The sequence below is a fragment of the Hipposideros armiger genome, unplaced genomic scaffold, assembly GCF_001890085.2.
Source record: "Hipposideros armiger isolate ML-2016 unplaced genomic scaffold, ASM189008v1 scaffold_6, whole genome shotgun sequence".
Classification (NCBI taxonomy): domain Eukaryota; kingdom Metazoa; phylum Chordata; class Mammalia; order Chiroptera; family Hipposideridae; genus Hipposideros; species Hipposideros armiger.
In genome coordinates, this window is record NW_017731356.1 from 3,647,372 (window position 1) to 3,671,364 (window position 23,993).

A 23,993-nucleotide genomic window follows, 5' to 3' on the forward strand; every position below is an offset into this window, starting at 1 on the left:
GCCCCGCCCCTGCCAACCATCAGTCTTTTCTCTGTATCTGAGAGCTCAGGGGTTTTGGTTTGTTCTTGTTTTAAAGATCCCACATATAAGTGATATCATACGGTATTTGTCTTTCTCTGTCTGACTTATTTCACTTAACATAACGTCCTCTAGTTCCATCCATCGTATTAAAAATGGCAAGATGTCCTTCTTTTTTATGGCTGAGTGCTATCCCAAGAACCTCATCTTTTAATCTTATAAATCATTAAAGGATTTATGCCCTTTGTCATTAATTCTTAATTTCTAATTTACCTTGACCTCTGCTTTTCCTCTTACCTTCTGTTTTGATTTTTCTTCTTAACCACTCATTAATATGTCTGCTAGAGGTGAACTTGGAAAGAGAAGAGATGAAAACCTGATTGTTATCTGTAGATATTGTTTTGATGTGGTGGCAACCCCACCCTGACCTCCTATTTAGGTGTTTTCTGAGTTACTGAGTGAGGCCATGCTTCTTCTGACTACTTTTCAGTTTGTTCCACCCAAGATTGACCTTTTTGTTTTTATTCCGTAGCATTTGCTAAATGACACTCGAGTTGCCATTTCTCTGCTTAGAAGAAACGGTATGATAGATACATGATGCATGAACATACCAACATACTGTATCTGTCCTTCCATTATGTACTTCACCGTTTCTCCCACCACCTGCAGAAAATATTTGAGGTTTGCAGATTGGGGATTTGTTCACTTGGAGAGCGAAGGCTAACAATATTTCTTTTTCTCTCACTACTTTCCCCCAGGCCACCTGGATGGGACCTGGCTCCCTTCCTTTCTGTCAACTTCACTCAGGCTGTCTGAGCCTTCCCATGTGCCACTCCTAACATACAGAGCGCTTGATAAAATGTTTTTCCATTTACCCTCGTGCAATTTCTTGACTTCTTTATACGAGACTTGTTTCTCACCTTTGAGCACCTTTGTAAATGTGAATGCTTGCTTTCTTGCTCTCTTTTTTTAAAATAACAAATGTGTTGTCCCCAGATAACTATTTTTTTTCATCTCCTGAATAAACCTCACATTATGTTATATACGAATAAAAGATTATTTGGGATTTGGGGGCAGGTTTTAATTCACAGAAATGGAATAAAGTTATTGTATGCTTTTAGGAGCAGTATAATCATTATTGCTCCTCAGTTTGGGTGAGTGGCTAACACTGGAAGGTTTATAGTTTTTTGATCAAAACAGAGCCCATGCCTGTAGCAGCCAAACCAATCAACTCGAGTTATGTGCATAAAAAAATTTTTATTCTGGTTGTAGTTTATTTTCTCAGTGATGTTTGGTATAGAACTATGAACACATGGTTACCTAATAATCTGAGTCTTTGCTGAAAGCATCGAACTAGTTACTCTTGAAGGTACAGAAATCTGGTCTGGCCTCATGTCTGTTCCAAGAGAAACCTAACAGCAGTGCTCTTATGATCTGACTAATCGATGATTAATACATTTTATAAGTGTGTAATTTTTGTTTTATTGGATAGAAATGCCTTTCAAGTGATTTTTTTCCCCTCTAGGGAAACAGTGGTTCATGCTTAAAATTAATTTTTTATATTGCGGTCTCACCAAAATAATTAAACATTGTCCTACATAACACTTAAAATATTTGATTTTATTAAAACATGTCTTTGTATTTTTTAGAAATTATGGTACTTCTTTCTCTCAGAACATGTACAGTTAAAATGTTTTCTTAGAATTATATATTTAAAGGTTTGATTCCTAAAGTCATACATATTGTATTGTTTTTCCACATGCCTTCTTTATTATTTAAGAATATTTAATGTAATCTGAATAATAAACTATTTAGAGTAATTTACTATTTGGTAGCTATCTAGCTTTGGAAGTTTCACTGTTATTATTTAGGCATCAGATCCTCTGAGGCCGTTTCAGAGCAGGCATAGCCATTTATTTCTTTTGTGTTTTTTCTTGCTTTGTGTAAAATATTCATTTTTGCATTTCAGTTTATCTATGTAGTCATCCTGCCACTCAAGACTGTAAGGTTTTTAATACCAGGTGCTTTGACATAAACTGAGCTTACCGCTGACCATAGCACGTGCCCAATGGATGTTGAATGAATGACTGATAGGAAATAAATTTAGGAATCTAAAATGATTATAAGCAATAGTGAAACCTTAATTCCTTGACCCTATATAAATCAACTCACAGAACCTTTAAATAATTAATAGGGGAGTAAAGGTCTTAAGACGAAGTCTTCTAGACCAATATTTTGGCACACATGATTAGAATTTTGATGACTTTGACAAAGTAAGCACATTTTTACAACTGTTGGCTTTTAATTCCACATCCAGAGCAAGAGAGCTTAAAAATGTTATTTAAATTGAGGAATCTGATTGCACCTTAAGTAAGAGACAGAAGAGAGGCGAGGGGTTGAGCCGTGCAATCAGAGTCGAGCACCTCTAAGAACTAAGTAAAGCGACGTACAGATTGAGCAGGGAGTCCTGTGGAATGAGCTAATGAAAACGAATGGCAGGAAGCCTCATCGAAATCATTTTGACTGTCAGTAGGACGTTCTTATGCATATTAGGAAGCGGTGGGACTGCAGCATTACATGAGAGAGGCAGCAGTTACGAAACAGCATTTGGATTTGACGTTCTGCCTGAGCTGGCCCCTGGGCTTACCTTTCTGGCTTTGCCTCAAGACTGTGCTCCTAACCCTCTGAACTGACGTTCCTTAGCTTCCCCCACCACTCATTGTCCACGTCACATGTCCCCGCGCCTGGCAAGCTCCTTTCCCCCTCAGCCGTTCCCGCACAGCGTTACCTGACTCAGTCCTTCTTCTACATTAGGGCTCCTTAAACAGGCTCGTGGCACCCCATTCTTTTTCTCCCTTACCTTGAAAACAACTATACGTCATTCATTCACTTTTGCAAACTAGATTTTGGACAATTACCTGCGTAGTTCAGGTGGGATAAGTGATTGACATGCATCATTTCTACAGTTTTGCCAAAAAAAAATACGTACACGTAAACACATCGGTTAGGGGAGAATTGAAAATAAATGATCTCTGTGGTTCCTGGAATGAATCATCACAAAGACTAATGGGCAAGACCATGGGCTCTGGAGTCTGAGGGCTTGGTTTGGAATCCTGGACCCACCACTTGTGAACTGTTTAGTCTTGGGCAAGTTACTTAACCTCTCTGTGCTTTGCTTTCCTCCTCTACAGAATGGGGTTAATGCTAGAATCTATCTTTCACGATTGTTGTGAATTTTGAATGAGATATTTCATGAGTTAGTCATTATCGTCTTTTCATCCCCGCATTCACCTTCTTCATCTTTGAACTTTATTAAGTGCCAACTCTGTAGATCACAGTGCTAGATGGGTATCTGGGTTTCTGTTTTCTCTGCTGGTTCTGAAGTGTCTCCTCTCAGATAACATAGTTACTTCTGATCGTAGTTCACGGAGCCTCCCCCGTCACCCTGCCATTCTTTACGATGTTTCACCTTTGCTTCCGGAACTGTAATGCATATCTTCTGCAAAATAGCACAATTTATCTCTGCTTCTCTTTTCTTGGGGTATCACTTTTTGAATATTAACACTCAGATCTGATTTGTCTTGACAGCTGGCCAACTTCCCCAGACTCTGCGAGGAAACGGAGAGGATTGTTGCTAACCACATTCGCGAGCGAGAAGGGAAGACGAAGGACCAGGTGAGGAGAGCCCTTCCCTGGTGGGCAGGGTCTCTGTGGGACGTGGGAGGTCTCCCCAAGGCTGTCTGGTTCTCCAGCAGTCGGCCATCCATCCCCGAATGGAAAAAAAATAGCTGAGAACACAATCACATATGTTTATTTGTACTTATTTATCAATTCCGTACATGTGTTACTATACTAATATCTTATGTATGTTAAAAATATAAACACATATAAAGACTTCAGAAGGATGAAATTTAAAACTCAGTTATAGGGTTCCATTATTTTTCCTCGACACCCCATGGATCACTGTGTGTACCCCTAGCACGTACACAGCCCATTGTGAAAACTGCTAATCCAGAAATATACCACATTTTTTCTTGAAGACAGGGGTTCTTAGCTTTTAATGGGCCCATGGATAGCCACCAGGATGGTACTAATTTCCTAAAATGTTATGCAAAATATTCAGTGATTTGATTTTTTTTCCTGAGGATAATGAACAAAGCTATTCATCAGCTTATCCATGGAACCTTTCACTGAAAAATAAAAACTTTCAAGAACAGCTTTTTTAAGCATTTCGTTCTATTTTGTAAATGTGTATGGTTTGTAAGGAGTGACCTTGAAATTGTCTTCAAATCCTAGCTAACGGTGAGTTCAAAAGGTGATTTTCAAGCAAAGATAATTCATTAAAAAGTTAAGGACTACATGAAATTAAAAGCTTCTTAAATTTAGGTAGGTTTTTTTTCCTTAGTTATTTATAAGACATTATAATGGGAAACCAAAGTTTTCAGATGCTGCATAAATCCAGGCTACAATTGCGAGTGTGACAGCGTGGAGAGGACCCTGGACTCGGGCCGCGTACTCTTCATAAAATACCAGTGTCTTCTTGTGCACACCACTTTTTGGGACCATTGTTTTGTTATGTACAACACTGGGATGTGGTCTATCTGATCTCTGAAGTCCTCTTCACGTTAGAATTCCAAGATTTTGTGGTTCTTCGGTGAGTTGGAAAGGAGGAGAGAGAGAACTGGGGAAAAGGAGGAAGGCAAAATAGAAGCGAGAGATAGAGGCGAACCACAGCGGGAGAGACACGCGCCACTGAGGGTGTGTGCGGGGGGTGGGAGGTGAGTGGGTGCAGTGGGGATGGAAGGAGAGGGGAGGCACCGAGGGCTGGAGGCCCAGCAGGCTGGGATGCTGGCGAGTGACTCGGGCAGCAACCTGCTCTCTGCTCGAGCTCTGGGGGTCATTGCTACTGCTTTTTATCACTGTGCTTCGAAAGCTAATTAGCCATCATTCATAGTTTTCACTTGTTTTCCAACTTTCACACCATTGGATAGCCGCCATAGCCCAACGTGGAGAGTATAGGCTTTGTGACTTAGTGGGGATACACAAATCAATGTTCATTCATGAGCCAGTGAAATCAAGCCCGGGGTCAGATATATAAAACTCTGAGGCCAAAAGATTCCCCCACCCCACCCTGGTCCCAAGTCTAATGTCACGGATGCTGCTGGACCAAGGAAACTTAAGTTCTAGTGTCAGCTGTGCTCCTGACCTTAAGTAAATAAGATAACCATTTTAATTTAGTGTCTTTATTCTTGAAAATTTAAATGACAGTATATCCTACTTAACTCTTAGGGATCCTATGCTATTGAGGGCAAAGTAGCACAATTATTATCTTTGTCATCTCTGTGTTCATATCTAAGTGAGTTGTTAGCTTCTTCATGTTTCATGTTTCGGAGTTTTTGTTTCATGAAAGCGACATACTCAGTCTTAGCATCACTGTTCTGATTGTGGGCTCCGGGTTCAGATCCAGCTCTACCATTTACTTTCTGTGTAAATGAATAAGTTAGTTGGCATCTTCACACTTCAGTTTCCTCATCTGAAAGTGGGACAATGATGGTAGTTAACTCATAGGCATTTTGTGAGGACGAGCTGAAGTAATCCAAAGACCGCTCTTAGTTCTCCATTCATTTTAGTTGTTTTCGTTGCTATTCCCAAAGAGCTATGACACACCGTAGATATGAGAAAAGAATGGCTCTGTCTGAGTTTAAGGGACATTATCTTTCATCTGCAACTTTGATGCAGTGATCCATTAATTCCCCAAGTGGGAAGGAAGGAATGGGGCGGGAGCCTCCCTCCTAGGTGACCATCTCAGGTGGCCTGGTGTGACAGTCAGGCGCCCGAGGAAGCTGGTCCCTGCCACCTCTGGCATGGACCTGTGTGGCATAGTGAAAACACGTGTGATTTGGGTCACGTGAACACGTCAGTGTGCGTAGCTCTCGCATTTGAGTTCTGGCCTCTGTGCCTCTGAAGTAGCTGCCCAGTGACCCATCTCCTTAGACCTCTGTCCTGGAACTGTGTGAGGTGTTCTGCAGTTGGTTTGTTTTTTAATGGAATTAGTACCAACTTCTGCACTGGAACTTTTGTAGGGGGAACATTCCTCCAAATTAAAAATATGGAAAACCATCCATCTGTGTGTGAGTTTTTTCCTAAAACAAAGGTCTTTTGAACACCCGTGCGTGCCAGGTGCCCCACCCATGAAGTTGTATGTCGAAGTGGTTGATTTTGTGGGGGAAAGACCGCTTACCAGGGGCAGCTTGACTTTTCTTCACCCAAATCTTCAATAACTGTGGGCTAAAAAGTCAGTGAGAAACTGAGAAGGGGGAAAAAAAAATGAGGAAAAAAATGTACCCTTTTCCTTTCCATCCCCCACATGTGACCTGGCTCTTGTCCTAGGATGAACACAGCCTCCCAGTTTCCAGGAATATGAATGAGAACAGCCACAGTGTTTTATTTTTTTCCACTTTTTTCCTATATCGCGGTCCAAGTTAATGTGCGTGAACGTCCAAGACACTCATGACAACCCTTGGCAATGTGGAGAATTATGTAGATATTTTGCTCTTTATGATGGTAACCGTTTATTTGTGCTTAAGCATTATGGTTTATTGATACAAACTCCCTGCCAAATGGATTTGGGAGAATAACAGCATCAGACTCTATTGCAGGGAGAACAGAGGCAGCACCGCAGGTTCCAATAAAGATGGCTCCTCCCAACTCTTCTGCTTTCTTCAGGAAGAGTAGAAACAAAACTGTCTGATGATATGAAACTTTTTCATATGAGTGTTGTGATGCTGTTGACACAGCAGTCCCTGTGTTTGGCAGTGGGGATGGGTTGGAGGTGACCCACTTACTCTTCTTGGCAGGTCCCCTTGAGGCTCACAGCAAGAATTGGTCAGATGAGCCATTGCGATGAGCCACTAGACTGAAGCCTCAGAGCCCATGGCATTGGGTAGTGAGGGAGAAACAATAGGCCATGTGCTAATCGTTTGGGAATAAATCACTTCCTATAAAGCAAATTGTTCTTCAAGGTTGGGAGATAGTTATAAAATCTACAGCCACAAACATTTATTGGACACTGACCTACTATGTGTATTGTGCTAGGGTCTGGGGACAAAGTGGTGAACGAGGAAACTGTAACCCCTGCCTCCACGGAGCTTACCATCTTGCAGGGAAGCAAAACATCAAATAAATAATATAAAAATAATTATATTGGTAGTAAACACCACAAATACAAAATACAGGGTGTAATAAATGTGAACTAGGACACCTAGGCTGTGTGAAGGTAACAGTGATCCAGCCTGGCATAGGGTGAGGGTGTGGGGTGAGGCTCAGGGAAGGCTTTCCTGAGGAAGGACCATGATGCTCCAGTGCACTCAGATGTCACCTCCAAGGAAGGGCTGCAGCGGGGAAAATGCTCGCTGTGGTCCCCAAGGTTCATTCAACAAAGTCAAGGTGCAGAGCTCTGGAGATGCACAGGCAGCAACTCCTAAGCATTTCCCCCGGCAACACGTCTCAGCATTCCAGAGCGACAAGGGCCACAGTTGGGAGAACAAAAAGGAACCTCAGGACAGGGAGCTCGGTTTGAATATCTCTGGAATAAAGCTCCCTTTCTTGTAGCTTCTTTTCCTCCCTCTCTTCTTCCTCTCGCTCAGGCTCCTTGCCTCCCATTGAAGGACATTTTCTGCACACCTTTCAAATCTCAGACTCGGAGTTTATTTAGGACCTCGTGCTTAGAACATTCTCATGTTCACGTGAACATGGATTCCGTTCATTTCTTGACACATCTTCAGTGAGTTCCTGTGGTGTTCCAGGCTCTGTGCTAGGCTCTGGGGCTCCAGCAGGTGGGGTCCTTCCAGCCTGTGTCAGCTAGTGGTAATGCTACAGAGGAAAGTAAGGCAGAGTAACGAGAGCGAGAGTAAGAAGAGCACTACTTTAGACAGAACGGGCAGGGCGGGCGCCTCGGAGGAGGTGATCTGTGAGCAGAGAACCGACTGGAGTTTTGCTTTCATGCTGAAGCTTATTGATCTCAGGAGATAAATAATTGGTGGGCTATTCATGGGCTTAGTGTTTGCATCCCATTCAAGATGGTTTTCATCGAAGGGTTTCTCTTTGACTTACAGGTACTGCTCTTGATCGACATTCAAGTCTCCTACATCAACACCAACCACGAAGATTTCATTGGCTTCGCAAAGTACGTAAAACACTTGATTGCCTCCTCATGCATTCCTCCTGCTGGCGTGTCTAGAATACATGTTGTGCGTTTTCGCTACAACCCCACCGCCTTGAGAGAGTGCATTCTCTGTCAGTGTTAATTCTGAGTCGACCTACGTGGGAGCTGTGAGCCTCGTGGCTCTGGGGCCACATCCTCTCCATAACGTCGTTGGCTCTTTCGTTGTGTGGGATGTGAAGTTGCATTGTCTTAGATCCTTATCGTTTTTGGATGACAATCTGCAGTTTGTACTTGAACTCCCATAGATAAGCAGTAACAGATGCACACTTAAAATATGTTTGGAAACAATTTCTTACATACACTTTAAGCATCGAGTGCAATTCATAGGACACAAGCTATTTCAACATCCCTAAATCAGACTGTAGAGGTCTTTGAAAAAACAAAAAAAAACACAAAAACTATCTTTTGTGAATTTAGATGTAATCTTTTTGGATGAATGTTCTCTTTTCTATGAAGTGTGTTATTTTATATAAGCTTGTCTCTATATTGCTGTTTCATCATGTATGTATTTTGTTATATTCTAATATTTTATTGCTATATTCACAGATATTGTCATGTAGACATTATGCTTAATTATTCAGGGCTGGTTATTCATCGTCTAGCCATTTTCAAGAGCCTGAATTCACCATATTTTTCCTGCCCTATCGTGGAACCAGTTTTTGTTTGCTTTTAAGGAATTTGGATTCTGACTCTAAAATAGATTAGTGGCATGTTGATGGTTCCATCTTCAGGTATATAAAATATAGTTTCTTTTTATACAAAGTCAGGGGACCCATGTGCTGTTACTTGAACCACGTATTCAGGAACAGGGGCAAATAAAAAATAAAACAACAAAATTTAAAACGAATTATATCTGGTTTAGAAGAAACAGGAATGCAGATCATGTGACCCAAACTACACAGTGGCCGGAGGAATGTGTAGGCATATTTTCAGGAGGAAAGGCCCAGTTGTCCCACAGAAAATCGTCTCGCTCTAAAGGTGGCTGTAGTTGCGATGGCCTAACCCCCGGTGCACAAGCGTTTTACATTCAGTGGCTGCTACTCCTGGGCCATACACTAGTCCTTCCTCAGCTGTTTCCTGTGAGTGGCCTGTGTGTGACGACGTTAGCACACAGCGATGAATGCGTTCCTATGGTCATTGTGTTTTAGCCACATGGCCTGCTCCAACTTCTAGAGAGGTTTTTGCTCCACAGGCACCCTCTCTTCCGGCCCCATGGCTCTCAGTGTCTGCCCTGCTCACTTTCTCCTGCAAAATCGCCAGTGGGAAGACACCCCGACTCTGATGTGCCTCCTTGGGCTTAGCCCCGGAAGGAACGACCTGAGAATTCCCATCTGCGTTTCGGCACAGCCCACATGGTCTGCGCCAAGCTCTAGTCTAGTCGCTAAAGAAAAAGAAAAGGAAGTTATTGTTGCCTTTTAGGAGCTTGCCCAATAATTGAAATATATCAAGAAACACATGTAGACATTTAAATCGACACACTCTCCATTTACTTCACTTGCTTCCTTGCAGTATTTCAAAGGAAAACAAATCCTTGAGTCATTTGAAAGAGCAGGAACGCTGCCTTGAATGGTGATTTTTTTATCGATTACAAATGCCAGTTAGGTTCTTATAAAAGTGTAGCAGATGTAGATGTAAATTTGACACCATAACGTACAAGTGAGGAGGATTTTACCGCGCTGCCCTGTTGTGGGGTCCTGGGTCAAGGAGGAACCGTGGAGAACGTCATCATCAGTTTGGAGCGATTCAGGTTTTGAACACGTTTTGTAACCAGTGCTTCCACTTAAATTTCACCCCCAGACTCTTCTGGAAGCATTTCCCCCCCTTGGTTACCCTTTTATTTACTTTTAAAGATAAATAACCCAGAGTTTACTTTCCCCAGTAAATTCCCATATTTTCTACAAGATTATCTTAACTGGTTTTCAAAGGCATACAATTTTGCAGATGTAAATATTCAGAAACCCAGCCTTTTGGCATGGCCTCTGTAATCCAGGTGACTGCCCCCATTTTTCCAGCAGTGAGACAGACTATGAACCTTTGTGACGGTGGGGAGAAAAAAGGAGCATTGTTCACACTGCTTGAGAAACCCGGCAGTTTTGCACGTTTCGCATCTACTCAAGCTGTACACCTAGACTTGCTTTTCAAGGGCGGATCTGGAGGCCAGCAGTCTACAGTTTCCTTTCCAGGGCTTGCTCTGATGAGCTTTGGGTTTTGGCAAGTCCCTAACCTGTCTGTAGCTCAGTTCACTGCTCTTACTAAGTGGAATAATAAATAATCCCTGTCTTGTATACCTTTCAGGATTATCGGGAGATCAAATTAACGAAGTTTTGTGAAAGTGCTTTTGAAAACTGGTGTAGTCTGTAAAAGTGAGAAAGTGCCATACATACACACACTCACACACACACAGATGCACACACACTCACAAACTCACAGATACACACAGACACACTCACACACAGACACAGACACACACACAGGAATTTGCTTTCTAGATGCACCATTTTACTTTGTTATGAATGAAATTTATAACCACTGGGATATGATTGCCACTGGAATATTTTTTAGTTGTCGATATTACCTCCAAAAGTAATATTTTGCACTGAGACTCAGAGGTAGGTGTTTCCATTTGCACACTGAGTTAGATTACGTTTCAGTGCGACATGGGATAATTGTGAAGATGAAGAAATGTTCATTTCAAAATCACTTTGAGGGGTGGTAGTATTTTTTTGTGCTTCAGAAAATTAAAAAAATATGGTTGTAGCTGTAAATTTTAAAGTTGGCAGGAATGCTGTTTCCATCAAGGAAGAAAAAATCAAGCCATATTTGAAGACAATTATGTAAGTATTTTTAGGTTCCAAAGATAGAAAATTAAGGTCTCAAGTTGAGGAAAATATGCATTTGTTTCATGAGATTTTTAGAGAATTGTCGAAAGAGGGGAGACCACCTCTTAGATTTATAGGATGGTGATATATACACATGTATTTTTTTCAACTGCAATGACTTTTTGTTCTAAAATTTTTGAAACAGGAGACCAAATTGCTAAAATTAGGGTAATGGAATATTAATTCTCTGAGTAGGGTTCAGAGCATCTCAAACCTCTTACTGTCTGCCGTAGCATTTACGCTGCCATGTTGAATATGTGGACCTTTTTTTTCATCTTCCAGCTATTTGTTAAACACGGACCGTAAAATATGTACCATGTGTAACCTGTCCAAGTGAGCGCTGCTGTAGACTTGCCTTGGAATTTCCTGATTTCTGAAAGCATGATCTTTCAATTGTAATATAGTTTCTGAACCTAAAAGTCTGGTATTCCAGAAGAAAATGCCAACTTTCCTCATGACTTAAGGATTTTAATTTCTCATTGTTCCGTGTTAAAAAAAAAATGCAGCCCTATGTCCTTTTTTTTTTTTTTACACAGTGTAACTGGTTTTTGTTATTTAAGAAAACAAAAGCTAGTCCAATTGTTCCTTCATTCATTTCCCCTCTCTCAGTAACCCTGTGCTTTGAATAGCTGAATGCCTTGGGAAGTGAATTTTCAAATTCTTGTGCCCTTCTCCTTGTGTTCCATGGGCAGAATTTGCCTTCTGAGTTACTAAAATTTCTGCAGTAGCTTATGAGCAACACAGGCCCCCAATAGGGACCCGTAGGGTAATGTCTCTAGGACACGAGCAGCCAACCAAGGTCTGGTTTTCAATCTGCCAAGTAGGTCCCAACACCTGTTTTCTCACAGTTGAAATGATACAGTGTGCAGACTTCAGATCTTGCTATATGAGCACCATGAAAATTCTATGGGTGGTAACATTCATTATATCTCTTTCCTGATTCTCTGGAATGCCTCTGTTGCCATTTTATGAAAGGCAGTGGATGTGACCCTTGGCACCAAACTCCAAAGCAATCTTGGCCTTTCCCTTTGCATCCTTCTTGTACTGTCCCTAATACATAGTGAAAGTCCACTACATCAGTGTTTCTGGTTTCTGTTTTTACATCAGAATGTTCTCTCTCTTGTGGAATCAAAACTTAGGTATTAGATTATAACAAGATCCTTCTTTTGACTCATATGCAAATTTAAGAATTAAATACTTGGTTGCTTACTGGGACTCTTATCAGGTAGAAGTACAGGGCTGAGCAACTTGCAAGGACATAAGTGTCACCTGTTCGGATAAGTTCTATGTTCCAGTGTTCCAAGCACCATTTAAAAAATAAGTGGACTTCCACTTTTTCTCTTTCATTCTCAAATCTGTTATTTTGAACTTTATCTTCATCCTTAAAATGAATCTTAGGAGATGAGTCACCCTTTCATAGGCCCCCAAGTTCTGGAAGGTTTTCTTGCACAATATGTAGCCTGAGACTTCACTATCAATCCTGCAGGCTGGATGGACATCATGTAGCTTGCATCTCCCTTTGGCTTCAACCCGATTGGATGGATAGCTTCCATCACCCTTTGGCTTCTGGTTGGTTGGATAGCTTCCATCTCTCACTGGCTTCAACCTGATTGGATGGAGCCAGGTCTGTATGCGATAAGTTGCACTCTAGGGACTCTCAGCAAGTGTTCATAATCTTCTTGGGGTAATAAAAGAACATGCTAAAAGAGCTTCTTTACTCCAGAGCAGTGCTGTCTAATAGAACTTTCTGAGATGGTAGAAACACTTTGTAATCCATGCTGTCCAGTATAGTAGCCACTAAGTACATATGACTATTGAGTAGCTCAGCTGTGGCTAGTAAAACCGAGGAAATGCAAATGAAATAAAAATGAAAGTTTAACTAGTTAAAATTGTAATTTAAGTAGCCACATCTACTATCAGCTACTGTATTTGGACAGCACAGTTGCAGAGTGTGGGGAACGCAGCCCATTTCTCTGAGTCCTTCGTTAGTGGCTGCCCTTGATTGATGGCTTGGTGGGGACCCACGGTGGCGCCTACTAGAAGAGACAAAGGAGGCAACAAGTCCCAGGGCTCAGGAATAAGCAGTCAGCTCTTTAAATGCTCTGTCACCGAAGTTTTAAAGGGTAGACCTTTTCTTCCCACTTCCTGAGTCTGTGCGTTGCCATTTTGCTAGTATTTTCTCCATCATGGTTACTGCTGAAGTTCCTTTTAATTCCAAATTTCCTTACAAACTAACTAACATAGCGGTAAAGGGAGATGTACAGCTGACATTAGCTGTGGAATCTGTACCTCCCAGGGACTTGATTCATTTGCGCCCTCTTTGGGTTGACCTAGAGTTTGTCCTCTTTCTGCCTTCTCACTTCTCTGCCCACTGCAGTCTTGAGACGGCTCTTGGCCAGGACAAAATAGTTAACCCAAGGGAAAACTGAGTCCTTCGTTTGACACCGTTAGCCACTCTTTGTTGAAGAGATCTGTCCCTTTGCTTCAATAACACCCCCAATTGTCTCCTGGCTTCCTCTGTCTGCTCTAGACTCTTCCTCTCTGTTTTATTTTTGAGCTCTTTATCCTCTTTTCATGGTGTAAGAACTGGCTTTCATCAGTTCTTCTGTAAACCCTGTTCTTTTCTCACGGCACTATCCCCTCCTGACACCACTCACAGCATTAGTTTCGGTTACCAACTTTCCTTGATGACTGTAAGTCTAGATTTCCATTCCAGACCTTCTTCCTGGACTGTGTGCCATGTGCAGCTACACACTGGGCATCTCCACTTGTATATTCTAGAGGCGCCTCAGCCTGATGTTCCCAAATAAACTCATCACCTGATCTTAAGTTTATACCTTCTCTGTTGTCCCCACTCTGTGGATGCTAAGTCCCAGTTGCTCAAACCAGAAACCGGAGGGTCATTCATTACTCCTCATTCCCCTCATCTTTGCTTCCCTCCATCTTTACCAAGTCCATTGGATTTTACCTCCATTATATATATTTTGGAATTTGTCTATTCCTGTCATCATTTATATGTCCCACAGAGTACCCTGTAGGTAGTTGGTGCCCTAAAGTTATTCTTCTTTCGTTTGAGTCGCCACAAGTCTTCCTGCCTCTTGTCATGTTCTTTTTCATTTCTTCTGGGATTCCCTATTCCTGTCAGAATAAAGTTTAAACTCTTTATGGTTTTCAAGGCCCTGTAGAATCTGTCTTCTGCTGACCTCTTCAGCTGACACTGTGCAAGGTGCTGTCAGTGGTGAGAGAGGTAGAGATACCAAGATAAATGCAACACTCCATTGGCCACCAAGGAGCAGACATTGTTGAAAAGGAGTTAGACATCTTCCTACAGCACGATCCTATGTGTATAATACAGGCACAGACCAAGAGCTTTGGAAATTCGTGGGCAGGAGAGACAACTGGAGGTTTGTAAGAAAGCATCATCCAGAAATGATCCTTGATTGGACTTTGAAGGCTGGGCAGGACTCCAGCAGTCAGAGGGAGGGTCTAGGCTGGCCGCTTCCTGCCTTCCCTGCTTCAAAGTCAATGCTGTCCATTTCAGGGAGGTAACTTTGACTGAAACACTGCTTTGATCATGCCATTAGCTGGCTCAGGAACTTTGAATACTTTTTGCTGCCTCTAGTGTAATGGCCAAGTTCTCCATAATTGGCCCTAACATACAGTTATTGTACTCGATGGCTTTTAAGGTCATTTACAAACGTGAGTCTATGTTGAATAATTTTGCTGTAATAGTTTTACTTTCTGCAGCTGTCCTATCTGCCTCATTTTTCTGCTTCCTGGCTTCCATTCTCTTAGACTGCAGTTGATTGTCTTCCTCTATTAAAATTGTACCTTCAGGTTTTCTGTGGAAATCTCAGATCATATCAGACCAAAATAATCTTTTATTATTTCCTAAACATTCAGAGCAATGACTCTGCATAAGATTTATTTGGTAAAACTTGGTAAATGGTCACACACACCCTTGGCACACTCTTCTGTTATTTGAATTTTTTATTGTGTGTGCACGTGGGCAAGGATAGAAATGAATATGCAAAAAATAAATGAGCTAAGAGATAACATGGGTTCCTTTTTCTATGACTATCTTCCAGTGTGCTATTATTTTTACAAAAGTATATAACAAGAGGTTACTTTCCACCTAAAGAATAATCATTTTGCAGCAACTGGTCCCAGAAATCCAAAGATACTATTGTTAATGATGTATTTAGGGACCTTAAAAGTATTAAGTACTTTTAAAATCATTATGTCTTAGAGCTAATAAACCTAATTTGGGTTTATACATTTTAGTGTTTTAGCAAAGCCTTCCACAGTGACTTGTGAATAATAGGAATTTATACAATTAACAAATACACATACACACATAATAAGAAGCGATGGGGTACTTATATCTCACATTTGAGACAGAAGCACTTTTGGGGGGGGCTTTGCATTATGCTCACACATATTCATTCTTATAGAGCTTATTCTTTCTTTGTTATTTGTGTATGCATCTCACCCCTTGCTCTAGATAAATTGTAGGTTACAAGGACTGTACCTTATTCATGTTTATGTCTTCTGCTGAGTGTCTTGCAGATAATTGGTGTCCTAAAATTTTTGGCTTATGTCAAATGAAAACATTATATATGGGCTTGTTTTACGGTATTATGGAGATAACCAGTTAAGTACCCATGACCAAGATTTTGTCCAAAGGCTCAAATCAACTTGAAAGTCCCTACATTATTCTGCATGAACACATTTTTAAATAAGGATTTTGAAATGCTTTCAGTTATCATTGCATACATAGAAATTATGATTAGAGATGTTTTCTAATGTGACAACTTACTTTTTTTAAAAAGATTTTTATTGGGGAATTGGGGGAAGGGGAACAGACAAGTTGCTATCCTTTTGTTCTTCAGTCTAGCTGTGGAGGACATTGCTTCACTGGCCCAAGTTGGCACCATCATTGCGCTCTTCCCGGACGAGGCAGATCAGTCGCCGGCTTCTGGACGGCCGCTCACAGCAGCTTCTGGCCGCTTACGCTGGCTGTTGGCTATACACAGTAGCCCATGGCAACCCACCTGCCATATCTGGTGACTCCCGGCAGCCCAGCTCCAGGTTGAGCTGTTGTTCAGCATCTTAGCTGTGGAGGGCAGTGTCACTGGCCCTCATATGTGGGATCCGAACCCGGGCCCTCTGGCATCCCAAGCCAGGTCTTAACCAACGCACCACTCGGCTGGCCCACAACTTACTTTTTATTATGTCACTTGTGGAATGACTTCAAGTACCTAAGTAGGTCATTGACAACAGTATCTTTGGATTGATGGGGACAGTTGCTGCAAAAAGATTATTCTTTAGGTGGAAAGTAAAGGTAATTTAGTATTTGTTCTAACAGTAATATTTGAGGTTGGCTGTAAAATAAATGTTTTTCCTTCTGCATATTCTTACAAGTGATAGATGCTAAATATGCATCAATTAGTAGATGAAAACTCTGTCAGTGGAAAGTCTCTTGACCTAGTGTAAGTCATAAGCTTCTGAGAGTAGCTGCATCTCAAGGAATCTTGGATCTAAAAGGAACCTAGTAAACAGCTAGTCTAGTCCCTGACACCTTGCCTCTGTCTCTCCAACACATACACACACACACACACACACACACACACACACACACACACTTTACAGCTAAGAAACACTGAGGTCATACTCTCTGCATAAGCTAGCACAGAGTCATCAACAATCTCTGTGTCTTTTGCTTTATATTCAGCTTCTTTTGTTTTCTGTGATTTTAAGGGGACTTACTCATAATTTGAGGGTTCCCAATGGTTTGCCTACTCCAAAATAAACACCTGTGGGTCTGTCATAGTTTGGTGTTATCACCACAAGTCAGTGGTTTATTTTAAAACATTTCTCCTTTAAAAAAAAAAATCCTGAACACAATTATGGTACTTGGAAGAGGTGACTGTAGCCAGGAAGAAGGCGTGGTCACATTAGAGTCTTAGGTTTCCCGTGTCTTCCTAGAAGAGAGGAGAGCCTGGAGGGCCCTGGGGAAAGAAAGCTTGGGAAAGCTCTGAAGCCCCAGGCCGCAGGGCATGGTGGGCAGCCAGAGGGCACGCGGGCGCAGCAGACTGCTGGTCCCAGGCGGACACGGGCTTCAGCTCGTTCACAGCCTCACCACGGAAACTTGAATAATGTAAATCGGGGTTATGTAGAGAAATGGTTGGCGAGAGATGACTTTCATAGTGATTAAGGAATTAAACATTTACCTAAAAACTAGAAAAATAACAACAAAGAATGAGGAAAGAAGAAAGAAGCTGAAAATCCTGAAATGAGCAGATTGCAAAACAAAAATAAACACCCAATATCTTTAGTCATTAAATACAGCGTGGCCTTCCACCAGCCACCCCTTCCCCACCCTCAGCAGAACGTTGAATATGGTTTTCATGAGTTTGAGTGAAGGGAGAAGCAGCCTAAATGCATCCTGGGAGATTATCAAAAATTGCTGTTTTAACAACTGTTCTAAGTGTGGTGTTGATTTCTGATGCACTATTGATCCATAATATCCCATCATTTTAAACAGTTGATTGATGACTTTATCTCCCTCTTCTTTATTTTAGACTATTCCGTTGATTTCCAAAACAGCTTCTATAAACTAGTAAACCACCAGTTAGAGGGTTCAGTATTGCTAGTCTTCCCAGAATAGCCAAAATGAGTTGTGTTTTCTTATATCGATAGGCGTTTACTTATGGATTCACCAAAAGAAAGCCTTCATTCTTTTGAGAGAGCGAGAGTAACATAGAACCTAAATATGTGGGCTCTGGGGCTAAATTGTTGACGTCATGCCTGGCTCTTAACCCCTCTGTGTCACGTTATAATGGTACCAAGCTCATTGGACTTTTTATTCAACAGATAGATGTTGATGCCAACTGTAGCCTGTGCCAGGTAGTTTCTAGGCACTGGGACCATAGCAGTGAAATGGACAAACGCCCCTGCTCACAATGAGCTTACATTCTAATGGGGGGAGACAAACAATAAACACACACAAAAAAATCAGTAAATTATGTAGTATGTTTAAAGGTGAAAAATGCCATAGAGAAAAATACAACAAGGTAAAGGGGATGAGAATCCCGGAAGGAGGGAGGGATACAATTTTGAACAGGGTGGTCATGTTAGGTCTCACCGAAAAGATAAATTTTGACGAAGACTTGAAAGGGGTGATGTTGGGCACCATGCAGATGTATGGGGGGAGCGTGGTCTAGGCAAGGAGAGCAGCTAGCATCATAAAGGCTTGGAGGTGGGAGTATGCTGGTTGGGTTTGCAAAAAAGAAAGGAGCTGAGTGCGGCTGGACCTGTCTGCGTTGAATGAAGTGGAGAGTAGGAGTTGATGAGTCAAAGAAACAGGGTGGGGTCAGTGGAGGAGAGCTTGTGGACCATTGAAGAAGGGCTTTGACTTTTATCCTGAGAGCAGTGGTGCTGCACAGCAGTGGAGGGTTTTGAGCAGCAGAGTGACAGGACCCCCTTTTAAAAAGGACCACTCTGGTTTCTATGTTGAGAATAGATGGTAGGGGAACTAGTGTGATCGCAAGAATCCAAGTGAGAGTTAACGGTGGCTTGGACCAAAGTAGCAGCAATGGAAATGGTAAAAAGACACTGAATTTTAAGCACATTTTAAGGAGTAGAATCAATAGCATCTGTTGATGATTGGCTGTGGAGTGTGAGAGAAAGAGGAATCAAGGATTTGGGGATAAGCACTTGGAAAAATAGGGAATTGCCACAAATGAAGAAGGGGACGACTAGGCATGACAGGTTTTAGGGGAGAGATTATGATGCAGTTTTGGCATATGAGGTTTGAGATGCCCATTGGACACCCAGGTAAAGATGTTGAGTTGTCAAAAAACCTACGAGTCTAGACTTGGTGAGACAGGGCCAAGCTGGAAATGCAGGATGGGAGCTGTCTGAATATAGTGGAATTCAAAGCAGTGAGATTGGATAAAATCACAAAGAGTATGGGACCTGGATTCAGACTCCTTGGTACCACCACTTATTAGCTGAGTAACTTTGGGAAATCCATTTAGCTTCTCTGTGACTCAAGTCTCTCCATGTAAAATGAGAAGAATCATAGTAGTAACATTAAAATCACTAGTATCTGCAAAGCACTTAGAACATGGCATATACTTAACAACTGTTGACTGTTGATTTTTAGTACAACTCTTCTGTATACCTTCGGGCCATCACAGATGCTGGCACTGACTCATATTGTTATTGATTCAGCATTGCAGCTTTTCTTGTTATTATATTTTTGGTTTGTGATTGCTAATTGGTACTAGGAGCTCCACTGAGTTAGTTTTGCTTCCAGAATTAAACTGACCTGGATTTTTTTTTCTATATCAGCTCTGCCTCAGTTATTGATATATTTTTAAATCCTGTATATGTTTTACTATCTGTTACTTGTTCAGAAAAAAGTCTCATGAGTTTCTTCAGTGCAGCTCTCCTTTCCTTTTCCCAGTGCCCAGCAGAGGAGCAGTCAGGTTCACAAGAAAAACACAATTGGAAATCAGGTAGGAATTGTTTAAAAGAATCAGTGCATGCCTGCCCCAGAGAATTTGAACTAAATCGCTTGATTGACTATTTTTTTTAATGCAAATTAATCATGTGCAAATTTTGCTGGAAATGCAGCTTTCTGTTTTGTTTTGGCTCTTTTAAGTTTTTAGAGTGAATTGCATTTTCTTTTTTATTCTATTTTTGCTATATTATGCAGTTAACTCTATTGATTTCTTTTAAATCACTTTTCTGCTATTTGCACTGCTTTTCAAACTTGACTCCTGGTGCCCTACTTTGCTTGCTTACATTACCTGTAAATTTGATTTAACATCCAATCTGTGAGTCAGTTCCTGATTAAAATACGGTGAGTAGTTGCATGAGCTTTCTGGTGCTGCTGACTAGTTCACACATTTGCACAGCTTGGTAACAGTGAAGGGACAGCTCATAAAGAGGGCAGTTGTTGGATTGAGTCTCTGCCACGCCAAATTCCTGTTGGTTAATACAGATGTTGATTCCTAAGACCGATCTGATCTTTTGAGGTTTTGTGTTTTGGGCTGACCCGCTGTCTCTGACTAATAGCGCTCTACAGAGATTGCATTAACTCCGACAGTTTGCTGTTTCTTTTATGTTTTATGTGATAATGAATATTTGCTTTGTTATTTCTTTTCAAGTCAAAACAATGATGACTTTATAGGGTTTTTGTTTTTGTTTTTTTTAAATTCAGAGGTACAATTATTGAACAAATTGAAACCTCTGCTCTAGATTTTTTTTTCCATTGTTTTGAAAGGAGAAGAGGTAATAACAGACTTTATTTAAAAAATTTTTTTTCTGGACTAAAGCATATAATTCTTTGCTATTTCAGGGAACCAATCTTCCGCCTTCAAGGCAAATTGTACGAGCTAAGTTCTGTAAGCTTTACTGTTGCTTTTTCATTTAGCTTCCCAAGGGCACAGTTTGTCTTTAACTGATTAACTCAACTAGCGCTTGCTACTAATTTTTTTAAACTTAGATTGTCTTGTTCATAACACCTTATCATCGACATAAAAATTCTTTTAAGAAGGTTCATCCCTTCACTGCTAATAACTTGCTGTGATTGAAAGGTTTGAACTAGTAAACTCTAAACTGCTGTAGTAATAAACCCTTAACATCGTGGGTGCTTTGATATTTCCCTAATTTTCATGGGCCTTAAAATAATTAAAATCATTAATGATCTCCATCTCTGTCCTTTTACGCTATGTTGTTCTTTGGTGTAAACCTTTCTCTTTCCCTTGTATGATAATATTTTCAATAAATGTAGATGACACTTCTAAAAGGTGGGTGACTATTGAACATCTGGTTTTATCATATTTGTTGATAAGCCTCCCCGATGACAATTACTTGTATTTATTTATTTAAAATACCAAAACAAAAATGACATCGACTGATATTTCACATGGCTTTAGAGTTGAATCTTTTAAAACCAGATACCACATCTTCATTTTATGAAAAGTGTAAAGACACAGTCAAATAACCAGCATAGTCAGTTTTTTGAAAAACAGTTACACTCTCATTGCTACCAAGGATGCAGCAGCCTCAAAGTGTTCCTTCCAACATGCACACATTGAGAATGAGATTGGAGCATGGTGTTTTGGAAGAAACAGACTTTGGCGCTAGACATCCCTGGGTTCCAGTTGTGCTCTGTCACTTTGTAGCCATGTGGCCTTGGACAAAGAGAGCCTGCGCTTGCTCAATTGTGGGATGGGAAGAATAGAAACTTATCTCTACAGGGTGATGTGAAGATCAGAAGTAATATACGTAATGCGGTTTGCAGCTGGTCCTGGGTGTGTGCACTGTAAAGAGTAGAGAACTTGCCCCCAGCCGGTTGGTGCTGCTGCTTGAAACTTTGGGGAGAAACATGATAAAGTATAAGAAAATTATAAAAGCTGTAAAACTAGAATGATGAAGCGGTTTGGAAAATTGGAAGCTACAGCAAATTATTCAAAAGATTGCAATGCCCCGATTCAGGCTGGGTGTGTTGTACAGGACTGACTTATAAAACTTCCACAGGCTCAGATGCATCTCTAGCTCAGGGAAGTGGATACTCATTGGAAAAGCAGCATAAATGCGGACTGCAAGTCAGATCTGCAAGGAAACTCTGAGCCAGTTTTCAATTACATCACTTCCAAATGCTCAAATCATGCTAATGCGTTTCTGTGACTTGACTTTTGCTGAGCACTTCAAAGCCCACACATTATGGATGTTTTATAACTCAAGATAATACAATTGGGGGAGTGCTATAATAAGATGCAGACACTTTATCCAAAACTTTTGGGTCCAGATGTGCCTTGAAGGTCAGAATTTTTTGGATTGTAGAAAAACAATACATTGCGTCTATTGTATGTTACCCAATATTTCTGTGGAGTCAGAGGCAGCACCCTGTAATTAAACACGTTCTATTTCTGTAGTGAAACCAAAGGAATAGTCACACCAGATAAATTAAATGAAAGATATAAATGTTTTCATGTCAAGTCAGGTTTTGCTGCCAGATTTGTTTTAAAAAACACTTTTTAATTTGCCAGGAAGGGATTATGAACCCGAATAGCTTATTTTCCGGAATCAAATCCAATCATTAATGCAATCAATATAGTTTAAGGAATCCTTTATTGTTTTTTCTCTGCTTAGCAGACATGAACCACAATGACTTGCAACCATTTTCTTTATGAATCTGAATATCCGATGTTGATTTGAGTTTGTTTTAAAACAGCTCTCGCCTTATGAAGAGGCTCCCAGCCAGGGAGCCGTGGCGTCCAGCCTGCCGACTGATGTCCATGGCTTTTGTGGTTGGTGGGCTGAAATATCCCACAGTGTCCTAGCCAGTGGTTCATCCATCCTGATACCCTTTTAAAGCTCCTGGTTGTCAGAGGTTGCTGTACAGGATCTGTACTAAAATATTTTAGAAGGATTTGAGGAAAGCAAAGCTCCTCTTTGAAGTCTAAATCCCATTCACTTTTGTCTGCCTCGAAATTTAGAATTTTGGCTGCCTAGAAACTTGTCTGCTTAGAGGTTTTACGAATTTATGTCTACAAATGTACAAAAATATGTGACCACACAATTATGGTCAAGTTGATCTGACTAAAAATTTAAACTTAAACTTTATGCAACCCTTCACTCATCAAATGTGTCTTCAAAACCCGTGAGTGCCCAAAACTGTGGTAGGTATTTGTAATACAATAGAATGATGAATAAATCAGGGGCCCTGTCCTCAGGGAGCTCACAGCCCAGCGCAGATGATGGTAAGTAAGTAAGCTGAAGTTGGCCTCCTTTTTCAAGGCCAGCTCCTTCTGGTCCTCCAGGTCTCGCTGAAACGGCATTGGTGCAAGAGCCTGGCCGACACTTGGATTTAAAGTCACCCTCCCTCCCCAGTATCTTACTATTATCTATTGTTGTTGTTTTTTTTAAAGATTTTTATTGGGGAATTGGGGGGATGGGAACAGCGCTGGGGAATTGGGGGAAGGGGAACAGACAAGTTGCTGTCGTTTTTTGTTGTTCAGTCTAGTTGTGGAGGACGTCGCTTCACTGGCCTAAGTTGGCACCATCATTGCACTCTTCCTGGGCAAGGCAGATCAGTCGCCGGCTTCTGGACGGCCGCTCACGCTGGCTGCTGGCTACACACGGTAGCCCATGGCAACCCACTACCACAGGGGCTGCAGCCTACGCCGTCGCTGGCAACTCACAGCAGCCCAGCTCCAGGTTGAGCTGCTGTTCAGCATCTTAGCTGTGGAGGGCAGTGTCACTGGACCTCATATGTGGGATCCAAACCGGGGTCCTCTGGCGACCCAAGCCAGTTCTTAACCATCGCGCCACTCGGCCAGCCCAAGATAAAAGTTTTATGGTTATCAGTGTATATTCCTGGTAGCTGAAGCCATGGAGGCATATGAGATCACCTCCAGAGGATGAGAGCATAGAGGAAAGTATGGGATTTAAAGGATGATGGAGAAAGAAGAGTTGGGAAGGAGGAAATGAAAACGAGTCTAAGAAGTGATGAGAGAGGTAGGAATACTTGGAGAGCAGTGGAATGCCAATGGAAGAGAACATTTCAAGGAGGGAATTGTCCAATAAGATTAGAGTTTCCAGGAGCTCAAGAAACAGTGGGGGGAGTTGTTAGAAAGTTGGACTGGTATGAGGTCCTGTGCAGTGCTGCAGACTAAGGCAGCACCAGTTTTCTTGGTCTTGTGAATTGCTCTTCTACTCTACAGCTGGCAGGTAGCAAAAAGCTGAGAAAGCAGACAAAGAAATTGATACCCTGAGCTGGGGTCTTTCTAGGGAGGCAACATGTAAGGTCAGGAGAGCGGATGAGTTAAAGTTTTGCAGAGAGACAGGTTGAA

General features: G+C 41.4%; 1 protein-coding gene across 7 annotated transcripts in view; it reads left to right on the forward strand.

Annotated features, from left to right (window-relative positions):
• DNM3 (dynamin 3) overlaps positions 1 to 23,993 on the forward strand; it is a 425,435-nt gene that overhangs the window by 153,291 nt on the left and 248,151 nt on the right. For 4 of the 7 annotated variants that reach the window (XM_019648014.1, XM_019647977.1, XM_019647989.1 and 1 more), the window contains exons 11-14: positions 3,607 to 3,693; positions 8,133 to 8,203; positions 19,595 to 19,646; positions 20,492 to 20,521. In XM_019648014.1, coding sequence (XP_019503559.1) covers positions 3,607 to 3,693; positions 8,133 to 8,203; positions 19,595 to 19,646; positions 20,492 to 20,521 — 240 coding nt within the window. The remainder of the gene's footprint in view (positions 1 to 3,606; positions 3,694 to 8,132; positions 8,204 to 19,594; positions 19,647 to 20,491; positions 20,522 to 23,993) is intronic. The other 3 variants (XM_019647999.1, XM_019648023.1, XM_019648033.1) reach the window with 1 other exon arrangement.